Here is a 20,876-nt window from a genome sequence, read left to right as displayed (position 1 = left end):
CTCCGCCTGCTGGAGGATCCTCCTGACCTCTCTGAAATTGACCTTCATCTGTGTCTGAGGGGGTTAGAGTGATTTGAGGCCCTGAAAGGTTTTTCGATAGAGCCCAGCTTAGGGGTTACCTATGCCATTTTCTTGTTGGAGTCTGTTCTTTCAAGTCAGGAAGGACTAGGAAAACAAGCTTAATTCTGGACACTCCAGACCTCACCATTGGTGTTTTCTTGAAAATTTAAGCAATTTGTGACCAAAAAAAGGGGGGGGGCTTGTATTAAGAATTCTTATTTGTAGAAATTTCACCTGCATTTCCTCAGTTTTTCTGACAACCCCCTGAAGTAGGGATTATTTTCTTTTTAGCTTATTTTGAAATAATTTTGAGCTGACAGAAAAGCTGCAGAAATAGTACAGAGTTCCTGGATACCCTTCAGCCAGCTTCCCCTAACGTTCACATCACTGTGTAACCATGGTGCAATCTTAATGAAGCCAGGAAATTAGCATCAGTACAATCCTATTACCTAATAGGTAGAGGCCATTTTTCTGGTCCAGGGTTGTTACTGACCGAACATGTCCCTCCAAAATTCGTATGTTGAAAGCTAATGCCCAAGGTGATGGTTCGGGGAGGCGAGGCCTTTGGGAGGGGATTAGATCACGAGCGTGGAGCCCCCCATGAATGGGATGAGTGCCCTTATGAGAGAGCCCCAGAGGGCACCCTGTCCCTTCCACCCTGCGAGGACATGGGAATACGAGCATAGGGCTACCTGTGGACCAGGAGGTGGGCCTCACCAGACACCAAATATGCCTCACCTTGATCTTGAACTTCCAGCCTCCAGAACCCTGAGAAATAAACGTGTTTGTTTATAAGCCACCCCCAGCCTGTCGTATTTTTGTTACAACAGGCTGAACTCAGACAGGGAACCCATCCAGCATCCCACATTGTGTTTTATTGTCTTGGTCTCCTCCTTCTGTGAGGGTGCCTCAGCCTTTGTCTTTCATGATGTTTTTGAAGACTACTGCCCTGTTACCTTGTGGGATGTCCCTCAGCTTGGGGTTTTGTAGGATATTTGCTTATAGATTGAAGTCATGCACTGGAGGCAGGAAGTCTAGAGTTGCCACTGAAAATGTCCTTCTCGGGGGCACCTGGGTAGCGCAGTCGTTGAGCATCTGCCTTCGGCTCAGGGCGTGATCCTGGCGTTCCGGGATCGAGTCCCACATCGGGCTCCGCTGGGAGCCTGCTTCTTCCTCTCCCACTCCCCTGCTGTGTTCCCTCTCCCACTGGCTGTCTCTCTGTCACATAAATAAATAAAATCTTAAAAAAAATGTCCTTCTCGGTTGTTGAAGTCTCACTGGTGACATTAACTTTGATCACTGGGCTAAAGATGGTGTTTTCATTCTAAAATTCCTATTTTCCCCTTTATAACTAGTAAGTATCTTGGGGGAAAATACTTTTAGACTATAGAAATATCCTGTTTCTCATCATACATCCCCCCCGCTAATTTTTAGATGTTAACCTTAAAAGATAACTGCCAGTTATTTTACCAGTAAAAATAGGTTTATTCAGGAATAGCAGAGAACTGCAACCTAGGACAAGCAAGCTACCGCAAAAACCAGAGGCAAATCCGCAGAACAAGGGGGAGAACTACTCTTTTATAGAAGAAAGAGGAGGTTGGAAGGGGCTCTTACAAACCAAAGTCCACTTACCTCAACGCCAGGTGTGGTGGCTTCTCATTGGCTGGGCTTTGACTATCTCTCATTGGCTGGGCCGTGGCTGCGTCTCATTGGGTGGGCAAGGACTGTCTCTCATTGGCTGTTCTGTGACCATCTCTCACTGGCTCTGCTGTGATTATCTCTCATTGGCTAGGCTGTGGCTGTATCTTATAAGGGGCTGTAGCCTTAGTCTCATTAGCAGTGCTGTGACTATCTCTCGCTGGCTGTGCTGTGGCTGTCTCTCATTCGCGGGGTTGTGGTTGTCTCTCATTGGCTGTGCTGTGGCTGTCTCTTATTGGCTGGGCTGTGGCTGTCTCTCATTGGCTGGGCTGTTGCCAGGGTAGGGGAAAATTTCCTTCCTCCTGCTAGGGCAGAGAAGTAGTGGTTAACATACTATGGACTTGCAAGGTGCTGGAGTTCTTGTTGGGTCCGCAATTCACCAGAAGTAATTGGGTGCTGAGCTCTTCCTACCGGCCTCTCCACTCCATTCTAAATGAGGGTTCCCTTTATTAATTTTCAGATCCATCCAGGGATCTTGGCTGCAACAATTGAGGTATTTGCCCAATGGTCATTGTCCATTTCCCTCATTCCAGACGGAATTTACTACATTTACTAACTGGAAGAGCTGTAGGGTCAATCACAGGGTTAGGAATTGCGGAACTGACGGACTCCAGGACCACTCACCCCAGGGACTCACCCTGGAAGTTCAAGCCCCGCCCCAACATGGCAGCCCGGCCGGGGAGGAGGCGGGGCGCGCCAGGTCACGTGGCCGCGCCGCCGCCGACGTGGCCTCAAGCGGGCGCCCCACGTGTCCCTCGCCGCGTCCCGTCGCCACCCCAGCCCTGCGGACCCGATCCCAAGATGGCGGCGCCCAGCGGGAGGAGGAACGGCGGAGGCGCGAGTTTGTGGGCTGCGTTGCTGCTGGCGGCCGCTGCGTTGAGGCCGGCGGAGGCGGTGTCCGAGCCCACGACGGTGGCGTTTGACGTGCGACCTGGCGGCGTCGTGCACTCCTTTTCCCAGAACGTGGGCCCGGGGGTACGTATCGCCGCCGCCCCGGGGGCTTAAGCGGTGGTGCCGGTGGGGGCGGGTCCTGAGAAGGGGGCGCGGACGGTCGGGGGCGGGGACTGAGTTGGGAAGGGACTCTGGGGGGCGCGGTCATCACTGAGGACTGAACTTAAAGAAGCTAGGCGTCCTGCGGTCTGGAGACTTGGAGGGGGTGGGTCACCAGCCTCAGTTCCTGTTCCCTCTCACGTGCCCAGCGTGCCCAAGCAGCCCTCACTCCCAGACCAGGCGAGTCCCCGGCCATTGGAAGGCTGAGCCGCCCAAGAGGTGGGGAGAGAGGAGGCTGAGGGGTATTTTGCCTCCAGGCCCTGCAGAAGGTCAGCCCCTCTGCAGCTCTGACGAGGGAGGAAGTGGATAGACGTTGCTCTTTCATTGCACGAGACCGACCCTCCCTCTCATTTCACCTGGAAGTCAGCAAGCCTGGGTCTAGCCCAGCCCTGTCCCCATCTTGTTGAAGTCCTTCCCCTCCCATATTCGTGTTCCCTGTCTCTAACGGATGTCCATAGCTGCTATCTTTGAGTACTTCCTTATAGCCGGATATCGTGCCAAATGCTTGATTTGCTAGGCCATTTCACAGATGAGGAAAACAGGCTCAGAAAAGTTCTCACTTGGGGCGCCTGGGTGGCACAGCAGTTAAGCGTCTGCCTTTGGCTCAGGGCATGATCCCAGCGTTCTGGGATCGAGCCCCACATCAAGCTCCTCCGCTATGAGCCTGCTTCTTCCTCTCCCACTCCCCCTGCTTGTGTTCCCTCTCTCGCTGGCTGTCTCTATCTCTGTCAAATAAATAAATTAAATCTTAAAAAAAAAAAAAAAGAAAGAAAGAAAAGTTCTCACTTGTCTGAGGCCCACAGCAGAGCAGAGATGGGTCTTCTGGTGTCCATATCTTGCTTCCAAAGTCCATGTGCCTAGATGGGGGGGGGTGCTTGGAGGGTGTAGGACCTCCCTCTTCCCCCTTCCTGTTCTTCATCCCCCAGAAGCCTCATGAGTTGTTTGTCCTGACTCAGGAGCTCACTAGCAGTGGGGGGCAGGTAGGGGAGTTATAAGTCGGTAGACACTGGAAGGCCTTTTGGGGCTGGCCTCCAGGGACAACAGCCAGGAATCTTGCTCTGCCTCCTTCCCCTTAGTGCAGATGCTCAAAAGCTGGATCTTCTTGATTCTGGATCTCAGAAGGACATCCTGAGACCCTCCACTGTAAGTACTAAGGATTACCTCCTAACAAGCTTTTTTCCACCTTCCATTCTCCAGGACAAATACACTTGTGCGTTCACCTACGCTTCTCAAGGAGGGACCAACGAGGTGAGTTGTTCAAAATTCCACATAGTTTTGTATGGCAGTATCCACTGTCATGGAGAGATACTCTCCAGGGAGCAGTGGAGTTGGGTCATACCTGAATTAACTTACACTCATTGAACTATTCTTGTCTAACCAATAAAAGACCGTGCTTAAGGTAACTAGTGATAGCAGATTCCCCCTGTAATTCCACAGAGTAAACAAATGTCTGATGGAAAGAGGCACCTGAGATACAAATGTGCTGCGCCCATGAGCCTCTCTTAGGAGTATTTTATTTGCCTTTTGTGCTGTATGACAAATCATGACAAACTTAGCAGCTTAAAACAACACCCACTTATTATCTCACTATTCTGGAGGTCAGAAGCCACGGTCAGCTCAGCTGGGTGCTTCATAAAGCCCAAATCAAGTTGTCAGCCGGCGGGGCTTTTATGTACAGTCTCGTTCACATTGTTGGTAGAATTCAGTTCCTTGCCATGTAGGACTGGCAAGGTCCCCATTTCTTGGTGGCTGTTTCCTCCAGCAGCTGGTGGCAGAGAGGAAATAAGAGAGATCGGGAGCGTAAGACGAATGTGACTCACCATTGCTGGCTATGAGGGGAGCACAGGTGGCCTCTAGGAGCTGAGGGCAGCCCCTGGCTGGTGGTCAGGCTTCGGTTTTACCACCACAGGAACACAAGCACGTGAGTCGGAAGAGGACTCTGAGCCTCAGACAGGCGTACGGTCTGATGACACCTTGAGTCCAGTCTTGTGAGACTGAGCAGAGGGCCTGCCATGGCCAAGCTTCTGCCTGGGGGACTGAGAGCTGATCAGTGGGCAGTGCAGTTAAGCTGCTAAACTTGTGGTCATTTATCACGCAGGGTAGTGACTTAACTGGGGTGCCCCCGAAAGATACGTTCACATCCTAAGTCCTAGAACCTGTGAACGTAACCTTACTTAGAAAAAAATATTTGCAGATGTAAGTGCATGATTTTGCAATGAAGAGATCATCCTGAGTTCTCTGGGTGGGCCCTAAATCCAGTGACAGTTCGCCTTACAAGAGACACTCGGGAGATTTGACAGAAGAGAAGACACACAGAGGAAAAGGCCATGTGAAGACGGAGGCAGAGATGGAGGGGCGCGGCCACAAGCCATGGGACACCTGGAGCCACCAGAAACCAGAAGAGGCAGGAAGGATCCTGCCCTAGAGCCTTGCGAGGGAGCCCAGCCCGGGGACACCTTATTTGGACTTTGGGCCTCCCGAACCGGCAGAGAAGAAATGGCAGTGGTTGTAAGGGAGCAGGTTTGGGTGGTTGGTTCCGGCAGCGCCCGCTGCAGCAGACCACCAGGGACACCCCGTTACAAAGCGCTCCGAGAGTAAAGGACTGGCTTGGAGTGCAGTCTGCGTACTGCTGCTTGGTTTCATCAGGAGGGAGAGCTGCAAGTGGTCAGGAAGACGCACAGACTTTCTGCTCAACATCGTTCGAATAAAAGAAAAATGAAAAGGAAGAATTCATCGTCACTATAAAATAATCAGTAAAATACACTATAAAAATCAGTAAAAACCATCTTTCTCTTTTTTGAAGATTTTATCCATTTGTTAGAGAGTGTGAGTAGGGTTGCGGGGTAGAGGGAGAAGTAGACTCCCTGCTGAACACGGAGCCTGGTGTGGGACTCGATCCCAGGACTCTGGGATCGTGACCTGAGCCGAAGGCAGATGCTTTACTGACTGAGCTGCCCAATCGCCCCCCCCCCTTTTGTCCCTAGTTGTGCCTTCCTCCCCAAGAATCAGACTTCAGGAAATACTGCTCTCGTTCTAGAACAGTGTGGCACTGTCGCCTAACATTGTAGAGTCCAAAAATGGAGGCCGCTGGGGAGCCTCTCAGGTGCCTGACATGCCCTGCAAGCTGGTTCTAAGCCCCTCTCTCCTCCCACTCGGGGTAACACATTGAAATGGGCAAGAGCGGATCTCTCTCCCGCCTCGGCACTGCTAACGTCCGGGATTGGGGGCCGGGTCGTTCCCTGAGGGAGCTGTCCAGGCACTGGGACCTCGAGCAGCCTCCCCGACCCCGCCCACTCAGTGCCAGGAGCACCCCAGTTGTGGAAGTCGTGACTTCCAAAAACATCTCCAGACATTGCGTAGTGTTCCCCGAAGGACAGAATCATCCCTCGCTGGAAACCACAGGGCAAGAGTGACTTCCGTTATATTTTAGATGTGTCTTGTTTGTAAGTACATGATTCCTAGTGACGGTATTTTAACAAAATGTAACAAACAGTGACCCCTGCCACCAGGACAGCAGGCGTCCTGCAATGGTCCGCCCCTTCCTGCCACACCTCCAGGCCTTGCTGCTTCTCCAGATAGTCTTCCCCACTATGGGGTGAAGCCAAGTGGTGGCACGTTCTTCTAACTGTGAGCCAAAGCCCATCAGTCCAGCCTACCCCCGGGCACCCAGAACCAGTCCCCACATGCCCTCTTCCACGTGGCAGCCTATTGGTTGCGTGTAGATAATTGATTTACAGGACAATGAACTGAAGTGGCCGCTCTACCATGGCGCTTACCGGGAGTCCCGCACTGTGCCAAGCCATGCGCACACCTCATTTCTTCCTCTCCACAACCCCAGGAGGCCATACTGCTCTGGGATTTTGCACTCAAGGACACGGAGGCCCGGGCTCTCCCAGCTGGGAAGTGACTGAAGTCCCCGGGACACAGATCCCTAACCGTTGCTCTGTGCTTCTGACCCAGTGTCACCAGCAGCTTGGAAGAGAGCACATGCACCTCCCACCCCCACGACTAAACTTAAACTCTTAGAGGTGGACGTCCTGCTGCTGAGTTCACGCACACCACAGGCTGGAGCCTTGTCCTGGACTAGCAGTTGGGTCACAAACTATCACTCCAGCAATAGGCTGGATTCGTTTGTTTTGGAAGAGGGGTTCATCCTGAAGGAAATCACTTCTAAGCAAAGCAGACGTGTCGTGGCACGGACTTGTCCCCGCAGCAGCTGTCTAGAACGGTGACAGAGACCACAGGGAGCTGAGCGCTGGGGCGGTTGGTGCTGTGTGAGCCGGACGGGGCACCCACGACCCATGGGCTCTTTGGTGGCTGTCCTGTGGCCACCTCACAAGAGAATGGCAGGCCAGATTCTCAGCGAATGCACAGGGATGGTTTGGTGTTCCGTGGCTTCTGCCTGGCGACGTACAGGGAGGCACCGCAGACATGCCCCTGGAGCAGCTGGAACAGAAGAAACCCCAGGAGGACCCGTGGCGGCGGGTGTGGGTGTGTGGGTGCGCCGGGCACACGCAGCTCGGAGCCGAGGCCTCTGGGGGACAACAGTCCGCGCTTGCTCCTTTGATAATGGTTTGTTTCTGCAGAGGGTCACCTGCGAGGCCAGTGCTGACAGTTGGCCGTAGGCACGGGGTGATTCGTAATCTCTCAGTGCCCGCCAGGGGGCGGAGCAGCCTGAGAGCTCGGCCGTTCTTGGTGGGGATGCAAACCGGCCATTTCTTATAAAGTTAAACGCACGCTCACCTTACAACCCTGCACTTCCACTGCGAGGCGTCTGCCCACTAGGAATGAGAACTCAGCCGCACAGAAACGTGTACCTGACCGTGCACGGCAGCAGGATTCAGTGGCCGACAAGTGGAAACAACCTTGGTGTCCATCAGTGGGTGAATGGATACACACAACGTGTCCACCACGCACAGGAGCACAGCGCCCACACGCTGCCCCGGGGACGGACTCTGAGCCCACGACGCTTAGGGAGGGAACCAGACACAGAAGGCCACACGGGGTGTGAGTCCACGTGTGTGACACGTCCAGAACAGGCTCATCCATGTATGGGAAGGGGACTCGCGGGCCGGGGGCTGGGGGGAGGGGAAGGGATGGGGCTGCTTTCTGGGGTGATGGAATGTTCTGGAACTAGATCATGGTGATGGTTGCAGACCTGTGAACATGCTAGAAAATGCAGAATTGTACACCATACGAGGGTGAATTGTGTAGTATGTAAATATTTCTCAGTCCAGCTGTTGGATAAATGAACCGTGGACACAGGCAGCAGCGTGGATGACTGTCCAGTGCCCCACGCTGAGTGAAACCGCACAAGGCTGCGTGCCGCCTGATTCCGCTCCGTGACACTTTTGCAAAGACACAACTCCGAGATGGGGTCAGCAGTTACCGGGAATTTGCAGGAAGGGGTTAACTGCAGAGGGAAGGGGCCAGGGGATCCAGGGACATAGATCTGGTCTGTATCTTGATTGGATGGTGGACGCGGAATTAGAAGCATTTGTCGGGGCTCCTAGAGCTGTCACCAAAATGAGCACGTTTCCCCATCTGTCATTTACATGTTAATAAAAACTAACCGCGCTGCCAGTTATGTGTCATCTGTCATACCAGGCCACCCCTGCGCCTAGTTCCCCAGGGGCTCAGGCTGTCCCCAGAACACACGCTCACATGAATGTCAGAAGCCCAAACCTGAGCCTTACCGTCTGCCCACTGCACCCTGCAGCCCCGAGACCACGGTCAAGGTCACATAACCAGACGGCCGCTCAGAGGGATGTTGACCCTCTTGCTAAGAAACTCTCGGTCTTAAATTTGTTTGCACTCAATTTTTTAAACAGTGTTTAAACATTTGCCTCATTTTCAAGAACCTTTACAGAGCCGTGGAAAACCTCTCAGATCTATTTCACAGCATAAAACCGTTTCCAGGTGCTCTCAGGCCTTGGAGCCACGGACAGGTGTTTTTAGATGGGGAGGGAGGAAAGTCCACCGAGTCCGCAGGTGTGGGCCACAGCTGTCCCTTCATCAGCCAGAGTCACTGGTTCCCACGTCCCTGCTGCAGGCAGACGGCATCTAGGTGACCATTTACTCCCACTGTGATTCACCTAAAAATGGCCTTGTTTTTGTCAATGAGGACGTTGCAATGTCCAACCAGGAGTACCAGTATTGGGAGTATATTGTTACTCCAGGGAGGGGACTGTACACTTGCATTTTACGAGCAAGACAGACGCCTTCGGTACCCCAGAACCCACAGTGGCTGTCCCTGGCCCTCCGCCGGTTTTGCAGAGGCCACGAAAATTAGAAGCAGCTGGTAGCAAGCAGTGTGTTCGGGAGTCATTGAATAGTTTTAATCTTCAGGGGCACCAGGGTCGCTCAGTCAGCTGAGCGTCTGACTCTTAATCTTGTTCGTTTGATTTTTTTAAAAAGCTAACACGTTCACATCCTTCAAAAAGAAGAACACATGAAAAGCTTTCTGGTGCCTCCCGTCCTCAGGTCGCACCCACGTCCTCCCTGTAACCGTGCATAGCGCGGTCTCGTGTCTGCCTCGAGGACTGGATGCTGATCAACAAGCATGAGTAGTACGTGGTCTCCTTTTATTTTAGTGTGTAGTTTTCTTGATAGGCTTTATTTTTTAGAGCTGTTTTAGGTTCACAGCAAAAGTGAGCAGAAGGCACAGATTTTGATACACCCCCGGGCTCCCCGCCAAACAGCCTCCCCCGTCATTGACAGCTGCCACCGAGAGCGGGACGCTTGTGACCGTCGCCAAACCCGCACGGCCGGGTCACGGCCACGCCGAGTCCGTGGCTGGCAGTACGGTTCAGTCTTAGGGCTGCACCCTCTGCAGGTGTGGACAGACGGATGAGGACGCCTGCCCACCACCATGGTCTCGCCGGGACTAGTCTCCCCGCCCCCAAGCCAGGCTCCAGCCCGGAGGCCCAGGGAAGGTTCGCTCCCTTGGCAGAACTGGAGGGCGCCCTAAACCTCTCAGGGACCCCGCGCGTCCTGGGCTGACCTTTATTTTCCCTCTCTCCCCAGAAGTGGCAGATGAGCCTGGGGACCAGCGAAGACCACCAGCACTTCACCTGCACCATCTGGAGGTGAGCCCGGGGTCGCGGTGGGGGGATCTCCCCTGAAGGAGGCGCTTTGCTGAGGCTGCTGGGAGCGTGTGCCCCTGGTGCCTCCAGGCAGCAGGACCGAGCACCCCTGCGGGGCGTGGGCTGGGGGTGATCTTCACCACGTGCAGGTAGGAGAGGGGGTGTGGCACCATGCTGGGGGCTGCTGGGGTGGGGAGGGTTCCCCAAGGAAGCGTATTGACACTGGGGCCCAGGGGGCATGGGGGGGCAGGGGCCAGGCTCCCCTGCATCGTCGCCCTCCATCTCCCCGCCCTAGAGTGCGGCATGAGTGAGCAGTGGGCCCAAGAGGGGACAGAGGGAAGGGGGTGCTCAGCCCAGCGGGGAGGAGGGTGCCAGAGCGGTGTCATATCCTAGCCCTGCTCCCCTGGGATCTGAGGCCTGGAACTGATTCTTCCAGCATTGGCTGTGGGTCTGGTGTAGTGCAGGCACTTGGGGAGACACACAGAAGTCCAAGCTGTGGTCCTGCCCTCGGGGGGAGGGGGTTGGCAGAGGAGGACAGATCACTTGGAGGGCCTTGACAGCGACATCAAATCAGAGGACACCCATGTTCGAATCCTACTTGCAGGCAACACCCCACCGTCTTTGCCTGATGTTTTATAAACAGCAGGTGCTTACTAGGCAGCGTTCGGGGACATTCTCACCCACTCTGTGGACTGGCGCCTGTCGGTATCAGGCAGAGGAGCCCTGGGGACCACCGCGATGACAGGGCGTGTGAGCACCAGCGCCCTACGTGGGCACAGAGCCGGGCCACACAGGCCTGCAGCCATGCTCAGCCCCAGAGCCGCCCTGACTACGGGGCCACCCGCTCGGCAAGAGGTCCTGCCTGAACGGGCTGTTCTCCCAGTTTCAGACATTGACTCACTGGGCCTGGCACAGCCGCTGGGGCTTAGGGAGCCCAGGAGGCTCCCTGGACCTTCCCCGCCTCCTTCCTGACTCACCCCCAGCAGGACTCTCCTGGCCCCCCTGCTGCCCCTCCACCCCCATCACTGTCTGCTCTCCGCACACAGCCACACAGGGCTCTTCACCCCCCACACACGTCGTCCCCTCACTGCCACCAGCCCTTTTTCAGCTCCTCTCTGCTCTGGCCCTGCTGATCTGGTGTTCTTTAAAGGTCCCCATTTGCACCTTCCATGTGACCTTTGCCCTCTGCTTTCTTCCTCCTCTGCCTAGTTAACTCCTGTACTTCTCAACCTCTGTTGTCGTTCCCTGTCCCCAGTACGATACCTGGAATGTCTTTGGCACTCGATGGAAAAGCATTCAGTCCCTGTCCTAGAACAGCTTGTGCCCAGAAGGAGAAACAGACTTGTTAGTAAATGAGCCAAAAGAATGTTCTAGTAAAGAGAAAAGAAGAGGTGATGTTGAGGAGGCCGGGGCTGACCCCCTCCCCTGCCCTTCCTTTGCAGGCCCCAGGGCAAGTCCTACCTATACTTTACGCAGTTCAAGGCCGAGGTGCGGGGCGCCGAGATCGAGTACGGCATGGCCTATGTGAGTAGGGGTGCGTGTGTAGGGGTGGCTGCCCCGGGGCGTCCCGTATTGACTGTGCCTCCCAGATCACTGGCAGGGGTGGGGAGGCGGGTGAAGTGAGGGGACAGATATCAACCCTTGATTTCATAACATGGAAGGACGTGGGACACCACAGACTCCGGACCGGGAGGTGCTAGGAAGGTGGCGCTGGGCCCAGAGCAGGACCCCACTGACCCCTAGAGACCCGGCGGGCGGAACAGGAAATGGACACCTGGCCTCCGTCTCCTGTCACCTGCCATTTCCTGCCAGTACCCCCCTGCTGGCAAGGCCAGCAGGAGCCAGAGGGGAGGGGCCCCAGGACACGAGCGGGGACAGCAAGGGCAGGAGTGGGCCCAGAAGCGCAGGCAGTGTGCTCTCTGGTGTGGGGGAGGGCCCTGTGTCCTGTGGGCCCCATGACCTGTGGTTCATGGCTCAGGCAGCACCTTTTGCCACACCGCTGACCCGCACGGTCCGCACCAGGGGCTGGCCGCACTGCAGAGCCCCGTCCCCCACCCCTGCTTCTGCGTTTGGGTCACACACGGTTTGAAAACCACTGTATCGGTCCAAGAAGCGGAACCAGTGGGGACGGGCGTTAAGAGATTTATTGCCAGGAACTGGCTTTGGCCCCAGGGGACCGGCAGGGCACCTCCACAGCCCGTGCCAGGCTGGCGGGAGGGGCGGGCGCTGTGGGGACCCCTCCGTCAGGGAAGCCTGGCCCCGCTGATCAAATCAGGCCCACCCAGGGTTATGGAGGATGATCTCCTTCGAGTCAGCTCCTGACGGCCTTCCAACGCATGTGCACAGTACCTTCCCGCAGCGAGCGCCCGACTGCAGGGCTGCGGGACGTGGCCACCGCCAGCCGTCCCCCCGCTGACCGCCGCGCCGCTGGTCCGGCTGCTCTGTGCTCCCCTCTTGCTGGAAAACACCTAAAGCCGATTTGAAACAGACACAATTGTGATTTTTAAAAATTGCGTTCAAGAGACCGCCCTGCTTCTGTCACGACCATATGTTCACCGAAGGGGAAAATACCTTCCTTGGGGATTGGCAGCAAAGGCATCGAGTTTTAAGCCAGTTGACAATCTCTTAAGTGGATTAAGCACCGCTTCTACCGGATTCGCTTACGTGCTTGGGAGAGCAGCGCACGCGCCCCTTCTGTCAAAGCGTGTGGCTTCAGCCCGTGCTGCTCTCGGGGGCAGGAAGAGCAGGCTGGATCCCTTCTCTCCCGACTAGCGACATTTCCCCTTGCTCTCTTTCAGTCGAAAGCTGCGTTTGAAAGAGAAAGCGACATCCCCCTGAAAAGCGAGGAATTTGAAGTGACCAAAACAGCAGGTATGTAAGGATGGCTTGTGGAGATGAACCCCAGGTTCTCAGGCACAGAAGGTGGGGAGAGGAGGGACAGCACCCCACCTCCTCAGAGGGACGGGTTACGGCCCAGCGTCTGCACGCTGTTTCTGTAAAGGGCCCTTAGTAAATAGTTTCGGCTTTGTGGAGCAAACAGCCTCTGCCGAGACGACTCAACCCGGGAGAGCAAAGGCCGTGAGCCACGGGACACTGAACGGGCATGGCTGTGTCCTAATAAAACTTTATTTTATGAACACAGAAATGTGAATTATATATCACAAAATACCATTTTCCTTTTGACTTTGGTTAAAGATACATGAAATGTAAAAACCACTCTTACCTCATGGCGTAGGCCAAGCCCCGCTAGGGACCTGAGGACTTGAAAATCTGCTGGGGCCCTTGGGGACGTTCGGTGGGATTGCTCCCGGGGGGGGGGGGGGGGCGTGTGACATCTGCTGTCCTGGGTTCTGTGACTGGGAACAGCTTTGATGCTTGGGCAGCGCGTTCCTAACCCCTGAGGTCTGGGGGCCCCTGGTGTCCCGAGCCACGTTCAGCCGTGCGGGGCAGAGGCCGAGCAGAAGGAGGGGCGGGAAGCTCCGGACTTGGCCTCTGTGCGTAGAGCGAGGGTGGGTGAGTGATGATGGTGATGGACACGGGAATGGAGCCATGCTGCAGGGGACCTGAGGGATGCGGGAGGGGAGGAGAAGGATCCTTGTGGTTGTGGGCGTCACCAGGCATGGGAGTGGCGTGGGGGGTGCAGCGAGTGGGGCTTTTGGGAGGAGGAACCTTGGGTCTGGAAGGAGCCCTGCCCCACCTGCAGGTCCTCAAGGGTGTGGGGGCTGTTCTGAGTAGAGCTCCAGGGCAGGAGATGGGGCAGCCAGCAGAGCCTTGACCTCAGGGCGCACAGCAGAGGGCAGAGCTGAGCCACTGGGGAATAGCATGGGGAGGCCGCATTCCCAGGTCCTGCTGGAGAGGTGTCATTGGGCCTCAGACAAGTTTGCCAGCGCCAGCAGGAGGTGACACAGCCCGCCCCCCCAACCCCCATCCATCCTCAACGTGGCAGAAATGACCACCGTTCTTCCCACCCTGAATGTTCCTGAGGCCTCCTGCTGCCTTCAGGACTGGCCCGCCAACCTCTCCTTTCTTTGGTCCCTCACCCGTAAGACTTTCAGGGCTGGAGGCTTTCCATGCCGAGTCCCTTTCGGGGACTGCTCCCCTGCCCCGCCCAGGACCCAGAGCGTCTGGAGTGGCGAGGGCCCGACCACGTGCTTCTTCTCTCGCAGTGTCCCACAGGCCCGGGGCGTTCAAGGCTGAGCTGTCCAAGCTGGTGATTGTGGCCAAGGCATCCCGCAGTGAGCTGTGACCAGGAGCCCCATCGGGGGGCGGCTTTTCCTCATCTCTGCTGAAGGAGCTGGGCCCTGGGAGAGCTGGCTCATTACTGGTTGTCTAGGGGGGACCGTTGGTTGATGTGCTCTGGACATGGAGCAGGGGTCTGAGACCCGCTGCCCGTCTTTACCAAAAGAGGCACTGGGGCACGCGAAGGGGGGGCTCCCGGGGGAATCACGGCTTTTTTGAAGCCCGTGCGTGTCTCCCTGTGCTCAGGCCGGGCCCCGGATCACTCCCAGGGAGAGCGAGCCTTCTGCCCTGAGCCGAGCCAGCTGTTTTCTTACAGTTTTCCCAGGGGAGCTTCTTCCAGACTAACTGGGAAGAAATGAAATGTTCTTTCATATTTAAATAAATAAGACGGTTGAAAAGCAACCACACGGACTTGGCAACTGGCGCTGGTGCCGGCCTGGCGGGGCACTCAGGGCGGGGGGCCCAGGGGCCCAGGGGCAGCAACAGAGTCTGGCCGCCTGCACCACCTGCCTCGCTGGAGACTGGAGACCTGTGTCACCGCGGGCACCTGGAATCTCCAGGCACGACTTCTCTGCAGACGCAAAAGCTCCAGGTCCCAAGGCGGTCGGCCGTGAACCTGGATCTCCCTGAGCTCGTGGGGCAGGCCCGGCCACCCCCCACAGGCCACCCCCCGCAGTGGGGAGCCTCAGGGCAGACCTCTTCTGCACCTGGCTGCTTGGCTTCGCTTTGCTTTGGAAGCCGGGTTGCACGTGGCGACTTAAAACAACAGTAACCACAAACCCCCACAGGCAAACAAAGAAATAAAACCCCCAAATGCCCCAGCCACTCAGAAGGGCCCTGGTCTCCCAGCAGTGGGGCCTGGGAGTCTGACCTAGCTTGCCCTTCAGCCTGCCCTCCAACTGGGCCTTCTCGCAAGTAAACGAGGAGAAAAGAAACCGAGGGCTATTGAAGTGGAATCCTTGCTCTTCGGAATCACTGCGTGAGATCAACGGAGGACTCTCCTCCCCTTTCACTCGCCTGGCCTCCCTCGTGCCGGCCGGAGGACCTGGGCGTGGCAGTGACCCCACTTGCCAGAAAAGAAGCAGATGTGAGGGCTCCTGCCCCAGATCGTACACCTGTCGGAAGTGGAGTGGGACTGTCCCCCTGTCCATACCCGCAGAGCGTACTGACAGGCGTGGGAGCATGGACAGCTGTTCTCAGAGCTCAACTGCAGGGGCCTGCGTGGCCCCGGAGATGCTCGGGGGGGGGGGAAGGACCCCACCATCCCTCACTGTCCAGCACACAAGCCACGCCGCTTGTGAGAGAAGTTCTCAGGGGCACACGTGTCCACAGGGGGTTCACCCCACTCAAGACCAGATGCGCTTTGAGGTCTGGTGAGCACAGGGTCCCCAGGGAGGGCCAGCAGCCTTTGCCACTCTGGCTTTGGGGTTCAGTGGATGGAAAAACTGAGTGCGTCTTTACAGCACCCCGGAGATGGATGGCCACCCAGGGCCCCCTGCAGAAACGAGGAAGCTGGAAACTGACGGGGGTGCCATAGAACCCGGGGCTGCCGCGGGGCACGTGGGCCCAACCCCAGCAGGAGGGACGGATGCGACCACGGTCAGCCTGGAATCACTTACCACTTCCAAACCCCAGGGGGCCAGCAGAGCCGATAGCTCCCTTGTCCCGGGACACGGCAGGACATCGGATGCAAACTAGTCACCCTTGCCCCCACCAGCCATTTGCGGGCATCTTTCTAGACCTTTCAGGTAAACTCGAAAAGGAACCCACCCTGGCCTCCGGGCCTGTGGTCATGATGAGCTGAAGCCTCATTTGGGCGCACACAGGCCGAGCTCTGCAGGCCCGTGCATCCAACCTCCCGGCACCCGCGGGAGCGGAACTTGAGCCTGGCAGCAAGGGACCACGGGCGTGTGACGTTACATGCAAGCTCGGTTTGAAAGGCGGGAGCCCGGCAGGGCAAGAGAAAGCTGTCAGCCAGCACCAGCAATTTAACCTCTAGTCCCACATAATACAAATGGAAGATGTGTGCTTTTATTGAAATAGTTCTGTAGTGCTCTTTGGTTTTTCTAAATTAAATCTCAAATTTATGAAGAGTCAAGACAGGTCGGACAGCCCAGCAGGGTTCCAGTACAAAGCATTGTGCACATAGATGGATTCAGTGTGCAAAGCCGAGGACAAAGGCTTTCTTTCCTCTGGGGCTTCTCGGGTGCTCAGAATGCACGTTTGTCCTTGAGCATGAATATCTGTCTCCTGATGGAAGATGAGGGCCGGTTTTTCTTAGTGGCATGGGGCAGAGGTGGGCAGAGGGCCTGGCTCTCAGGCAGGAGCATCTTGGCTTTCTCAGGGAAGCAGAAACCCAACCAGAGAAAGGCCGTCCTGCATCTGGGGCAATAGTGCCCTGTCGGCCAGTGCAGCGGGACAGGGGGAGGCAAAAGGGCATGGTGGGGACTGCGGCAGGCCAGAGGGGCAATGTCGATGCAGCAGCACTGGCGGCCAGTGCGGGCTCAGGCAAGTTGCCGAGAAAAACTCCACATCTAGATGGGTACATGCGATTTCCTTGACTAACGCCAGGTGTCTCAGACAATGGATGGGGCCGACCACACCCATCTTCTTGCCTCCAAAGGCCTGCAGGCCTCCTGTTTGAAAGCTTTGCCCCCCAAAGCCGTTCCTGCACAGCTAGTCATGAGACCTCATCTCCCCTCCCCCACCCCGCAGGTGCCCCAACAACCTTCCCAGCCCTGCCGGGTGCACCTGCCGCAGCGCTACGGAGCCGGCCAGAACGCATGCCCCTCTGAGAAGCAAGAATCACAGCTACACCCACACACCCCACGTGTCCGTCTGCGCCGAGTTGAGAATCACTGCATCCTCCAGTGTTGCCAAAGTCAAAACTGGTCGAGCATTGCTTTCCGAGGTCTCGTCAAACCAGCTGTTGGTCTACCAGCACACGTGAGATAATCATCTTAAAATGGGCGTGCATCTCAGACGGCTTTACCCTGCAGCCCCGCGTCGGGGGCTCACTCTGACCCCTCCCACGTGGGAGTCAGGGCTGCCATTCCAGCCCCTTCGAGGCGTCCTCACTGACAGCAGCCACCCAGCGCTCTCCGTGGCTCCCGGCGCTCCTGCCCTGGGGCTGCTGGAGCCGAGTGCCCCTGGCCCAGTGGAGGCAGCAACAAGAGATGTGTTCCCTCTTGTTCGGAGGCCAGAAGGATGTGATCAGGGTGTCCACTGGGCCGGTTCCTTCCGACGGCTGTTCCAGTGTCTGCCCCCATCTTCACACGCTGCCGCCTTCTGTCTGCATCCGAATGTCCCCTTCCTACAAGGACCAGGGGCCCAGCCCTACTCCAGCGTGACCTCATCTGATCTAATTACATCTGCAACGACCTTATTTCCCAAGAAGGTCACATTCAGAGGTCGTGGGCGCTACAACTTCAAAGAATTTGGGGAGACGCAGCTCATCCCATAACACTCCCTCTCTTCCGGTTCACCATGACCCCGTCCCGAGGAACAGGCAACACTGTTCCCATCATTAAGTGACGAGCGCCAGCTTTCAGAGGCATCTGGGGGCTGGAGGGGTGGTGCGGGTCAGGTCAGGTCAGGCGGGCCTGGGCAGGCAGCAGTCGGGGTGCCCAAGGAGGCCGAGGGCCGGCAGGCTGAGCTCTTCTTCTCTGGAGATGGGGCGGAGGGAGAGGCGATAAGAGTCCCTAAAACCGCTGCTTCCCATGGATTAGCATCCTCTCCAAGGGGACGGACACCTGCCCCGGGGATTTGGCCAGCATCGGATGGGAGAAAAAGCGTTCTAGAGCCGCCCCCGCGCCCCGCCCCTGCAGGAAACCCAGGCCCAGAGGTTATATGCTGTCCTCGTCCAGCATCCTGGTGAGGCCCTCGCAGATGCGGCGCAGGTGCGAGCGGTAGGGCTCCGCGGGGCCATAGAGCGCCGCCAGGAAGTCGCAGTCGGCCAAGTGGCCAAAGACGTGGTTGATGCGGCCGTGGGACTTGGCGGTCAGGTGCGCGCCCACGGCCTGGTGCAGCAGGTCCCGGCACTCGTGCAGGGCGGCGGCCAGCACGCGCCGGTCGAAGGTGAAGTCCACCTGGTGGAAGCTGACCGCGGTCATGGCCAGGCGGCGCGCCCTCTGGCGGAAGCGCTGCAGCAGCGCCAGCTCCTCGCCGCCCAGCTGGCCGCCGCGGAGCAGGACGCCCAGCTTCACGGCCACCTTGACCAGGTTCTTGAGCACCTTCTGGGCCTCCTTGCGGCTGCGGGGTGAACTCCTTGGTGGCGCGGTACAGCTCGTCCAGCACCTCGCTGCTCGTGTCGTCGATGAACACGGCCACGGTGGCCTTGGACGCCATCTTGCTCAAGAGCTTCTTCTGGGCCTGCAGGGCCAGGCTCTTGGTGCTGAAGGCGTCCATCGGCCCTGCCAGGAGGAAAGGCACACAGGCGTCAGTCCCCACGGCCCCGGGGCCTTCCAGGGACCTTCCTGGCGGGGCCCCTTGTGTTTGCTGCCACGTCATCCCAATCCGTGAAATGGGTGCGTGCCACTGGCCCAGCCCCAGGGCAGCCGCACCGACACGAGCCCGCCGTTCCACAGACCTGCCGGGAAGCGCCTCCTGGGCGCCAGGCCTGGGTGCAGGGTGGAGGCGTGTCAGGGACACGTGGCCCGTGCTCCCCTCAGAAGCTACAAGATGCCATCGCCTGGGCACCCCGAGAGGCAGGGGTGCAGGCAGGCCTCCTGGAGGGGGGCAGGTGAGAAAGCGGGCAGAGGGGCACGTCCCAGACCGACAGAGCTTTACACTCCGCAGCCTAGAGGAAGGACGTTCTGAGTAGCTAGAGCACGGCACAGAAACAGGGCAGGATACCCACGTGGGAAGGCTTGTGGAAAATTCAGTCACACTGAAAAGGTGGGGACCCAGGGGACCCTAAGGGATCGAAGGGAATTCGTTTCGAAAGAAAAGGAAGAAGGAAGGAAGAAAAGAAGGAAAAGGAAGGAGGGGAGGAAAAGGAAGGAAAGGGAAGGAGGGGGTAAAGTCAAAAGAGTGAATGCATAATGGTGAAATCTGGGCAGGATGTTCTCCAGTCCCCCAGACCCACCATATCCTTGCTGTGGGCCGAGGAGGGGGCTCAGGGTGAGTTCTCACAGGCAGATTCCATCCCCGGAAATCCAGCTTGTCACTCCCCACCCCCTCCTGCAGTTCAGTAGGACGGGGGCCCCAGGCCCTGGCTGTTTAGGGTGGAGGAGGCCAGTTATTACCAATTCCCCGGGCTTACTGTCCTGGCGCGTTTATAGCAGACAGCCCTGAGGCCCTCGTCAAGCGAGGAATGAGTCAGGTGGGCAGCAGCCTGGGCTGTGGGGCCCGGGGGTAGGGGGCACGTATGAGGTTTCTGGAAACACATTGCTCCAGCGATGCCTCTGATCTGGACACTGACTTGTGACAGCTCCCGCCCAGGGAAGGGCCGGAACAGTGGCCAAGGGGAGCGGCAGGCCAGCTCTCGAGGAGCAGTGACCAGGACTCTGACTGCAGACTCTGTCCCTCACACCTGTCTCCACGGCCGACTTGCAGATGCCCCGAGCTCTGACGCCGCCCCTCCAACCACGTCCTTCCAGCGGTGCCAGAGTTCTTCCCAGCCTGCACATCTGGGCATGAGCCTTCCCTTCTGAGGACCAGCTGGCAGCTCCCACAGCTCCCGGGACCAGGCCCCACAGCTCATTCGGGTGCCTGCATCCTCCCCGGTGAACTCCTCTTCATCCCCCCAGAGCCCTGGTGCCTGAGCCCCTGCCTCTTCTCTAGGTTTTGCCCCTCAGCTCAGCTCGGTTACTGCCTCTTCCGGGAAGCCATCCCTTAACCCCCAGACTGACAGTGAGGCACTTCCTCTGGGCTGCGCAGTGCCCCAGGGACCCCCGACACTGCTCTGCCCATCCCCACGGCCTTCACTCCCCAGCCGGTCGGCCTCACCCTAGCGCACGGGGGAGGCGAGGGGCCTGCTTCCTTACCTGCTGTGTCTTTGGAGACTCCCGAAGAATGAACGAGGCGAGCCTGAGACCCACCCCCGCCCTCACCCACGGCCCCAGGCCCTGGTAGAATCCACCCCCATCGCGGCCCCAGGCCGGCCAGGCCAGGAAGGCCACATGTGTGCCCAGCTCGGCCCCCAGAGCCCCCACAAAGCCCGTCTTTGTGTGAGCTCACACCCTGAGAGAAGTCCCACCCCCTGGGCTGCCCCCTCGTCTGCCCTCAGAGGTCAGGGTGGGCACGGGGATCGCAGGACTGCCTTCCCTGCCCCCACACCGTCACCAGCGTGTGGGGCTACGTAGGCCTGGGCCAGAGCAGGGGTGCTGCTGACTCGGCACCACGTGGCAGGCCCTGAGCCGGCAGCGTGTGCCTGTTTCATCATTTCCGCCAGGTAGTAGGCTGGTTGCCAGTTTGCTGAAGAAATTACACAGGTTCAGAGAGGCTGAGCCACCTCCCCGAGGCCATACAGCAATACAGCAACTGACTGCCTCTTCGGGCCTCTCTCCACCTTCCCCATTTGATGCCTGCAAATCACCTCGAGTTTTCAGGGGCCAGGAGCTGTTTCAGTGACAAATCCAGGCCCAGTATTTCGGACCTGCTCCCGGATCTGACCACTTAAGCAACATAACCGCCCTGTGCCTCAGCTTCCCCATCTGTAAAATGGGGAAGATTGAACTAACCCTGTCCTAGGGCAGGAGCTTGTGGCCAACCCCAGTGCCCCCTTCCCTGGGCAAGGGGCTG

General features: G+C 57.5%; 2 protein-coding genes across 3 annotated transcripts; one reads left to right on the top strand and one right to left on the bottom strand.

The window, feature by feature from the left end:
* The first annotated feature begins 2,515 nt into the window (after window positions 1-2,515).
* On the top strand, window positions 2,516-19,085 carry MYDGF (myeloid derived growth factor). Of its 2 annotated transcripts, none has more exons than XM_044378006.3 (6): window positions 2,516-2,733; window positions 4,006-4,056; window positions 9,835-9,896; window positions 11,336-11,417; window positions 12,692-12,764; window positions 16,848-19,085. In XM_044378006.3, the coding sequence occupies exons 1-6, from the start codon at window positions 2,560-2,562 to the stop codon at window positions 16,925-16,927; spliced, it is 522 nt and encodes a 173-aa protein (XP_044233941.1). In that variant the 5' UTR covers window positions 2,516-2,559; the 3' UTR covers window positions 16,928-19,085. The 2 variants fall into 2 exon arrangements, with proteins under 2 accessions (XP_044233941.1, XP_026336921.1); XM_026481136.4 differs by having other exon boundaries at window positions 2,524-2,733; window positions 14,060-19,085.
* On the bottom strand, window positions 16,139-18,641 carry TNFAIP8L1 (TNF alpha induced protein 8 like 1). The gene is given in 2 exon segments (XM_057311439.1): window positions 16,139-18,388; window positions 18,390-18,641. Coding segments are annotated over 2 exon segments (663 nt in total). The 3' UTR covers window positions 16,139-17,977.
* Window positions 19,086-20,876: the final 1,791 nt, after the last annotated feature.

This window comes from Ursus arctos, unplaced genomic scaffold, assembly GCF_023065955.2.
Source record: "Ursus arctos isolate Adak ecotype North America unplaced genomic scaffold, UrsArc2.0 scaffold_14, whole genome shotgun sequence".
Taxonomy (NCBI): domain Eukaryota; kingdom Metazoa; phylum Chordata; class Mammalia; order Carnivora; family Ursidae; genus Ursus; species Ursus arctos.
The sequence above is the reverse complement of the archived record's forward strand: the minus strand, read 5'-3'. Positions and strand labels throughout refer to the sequence as shown.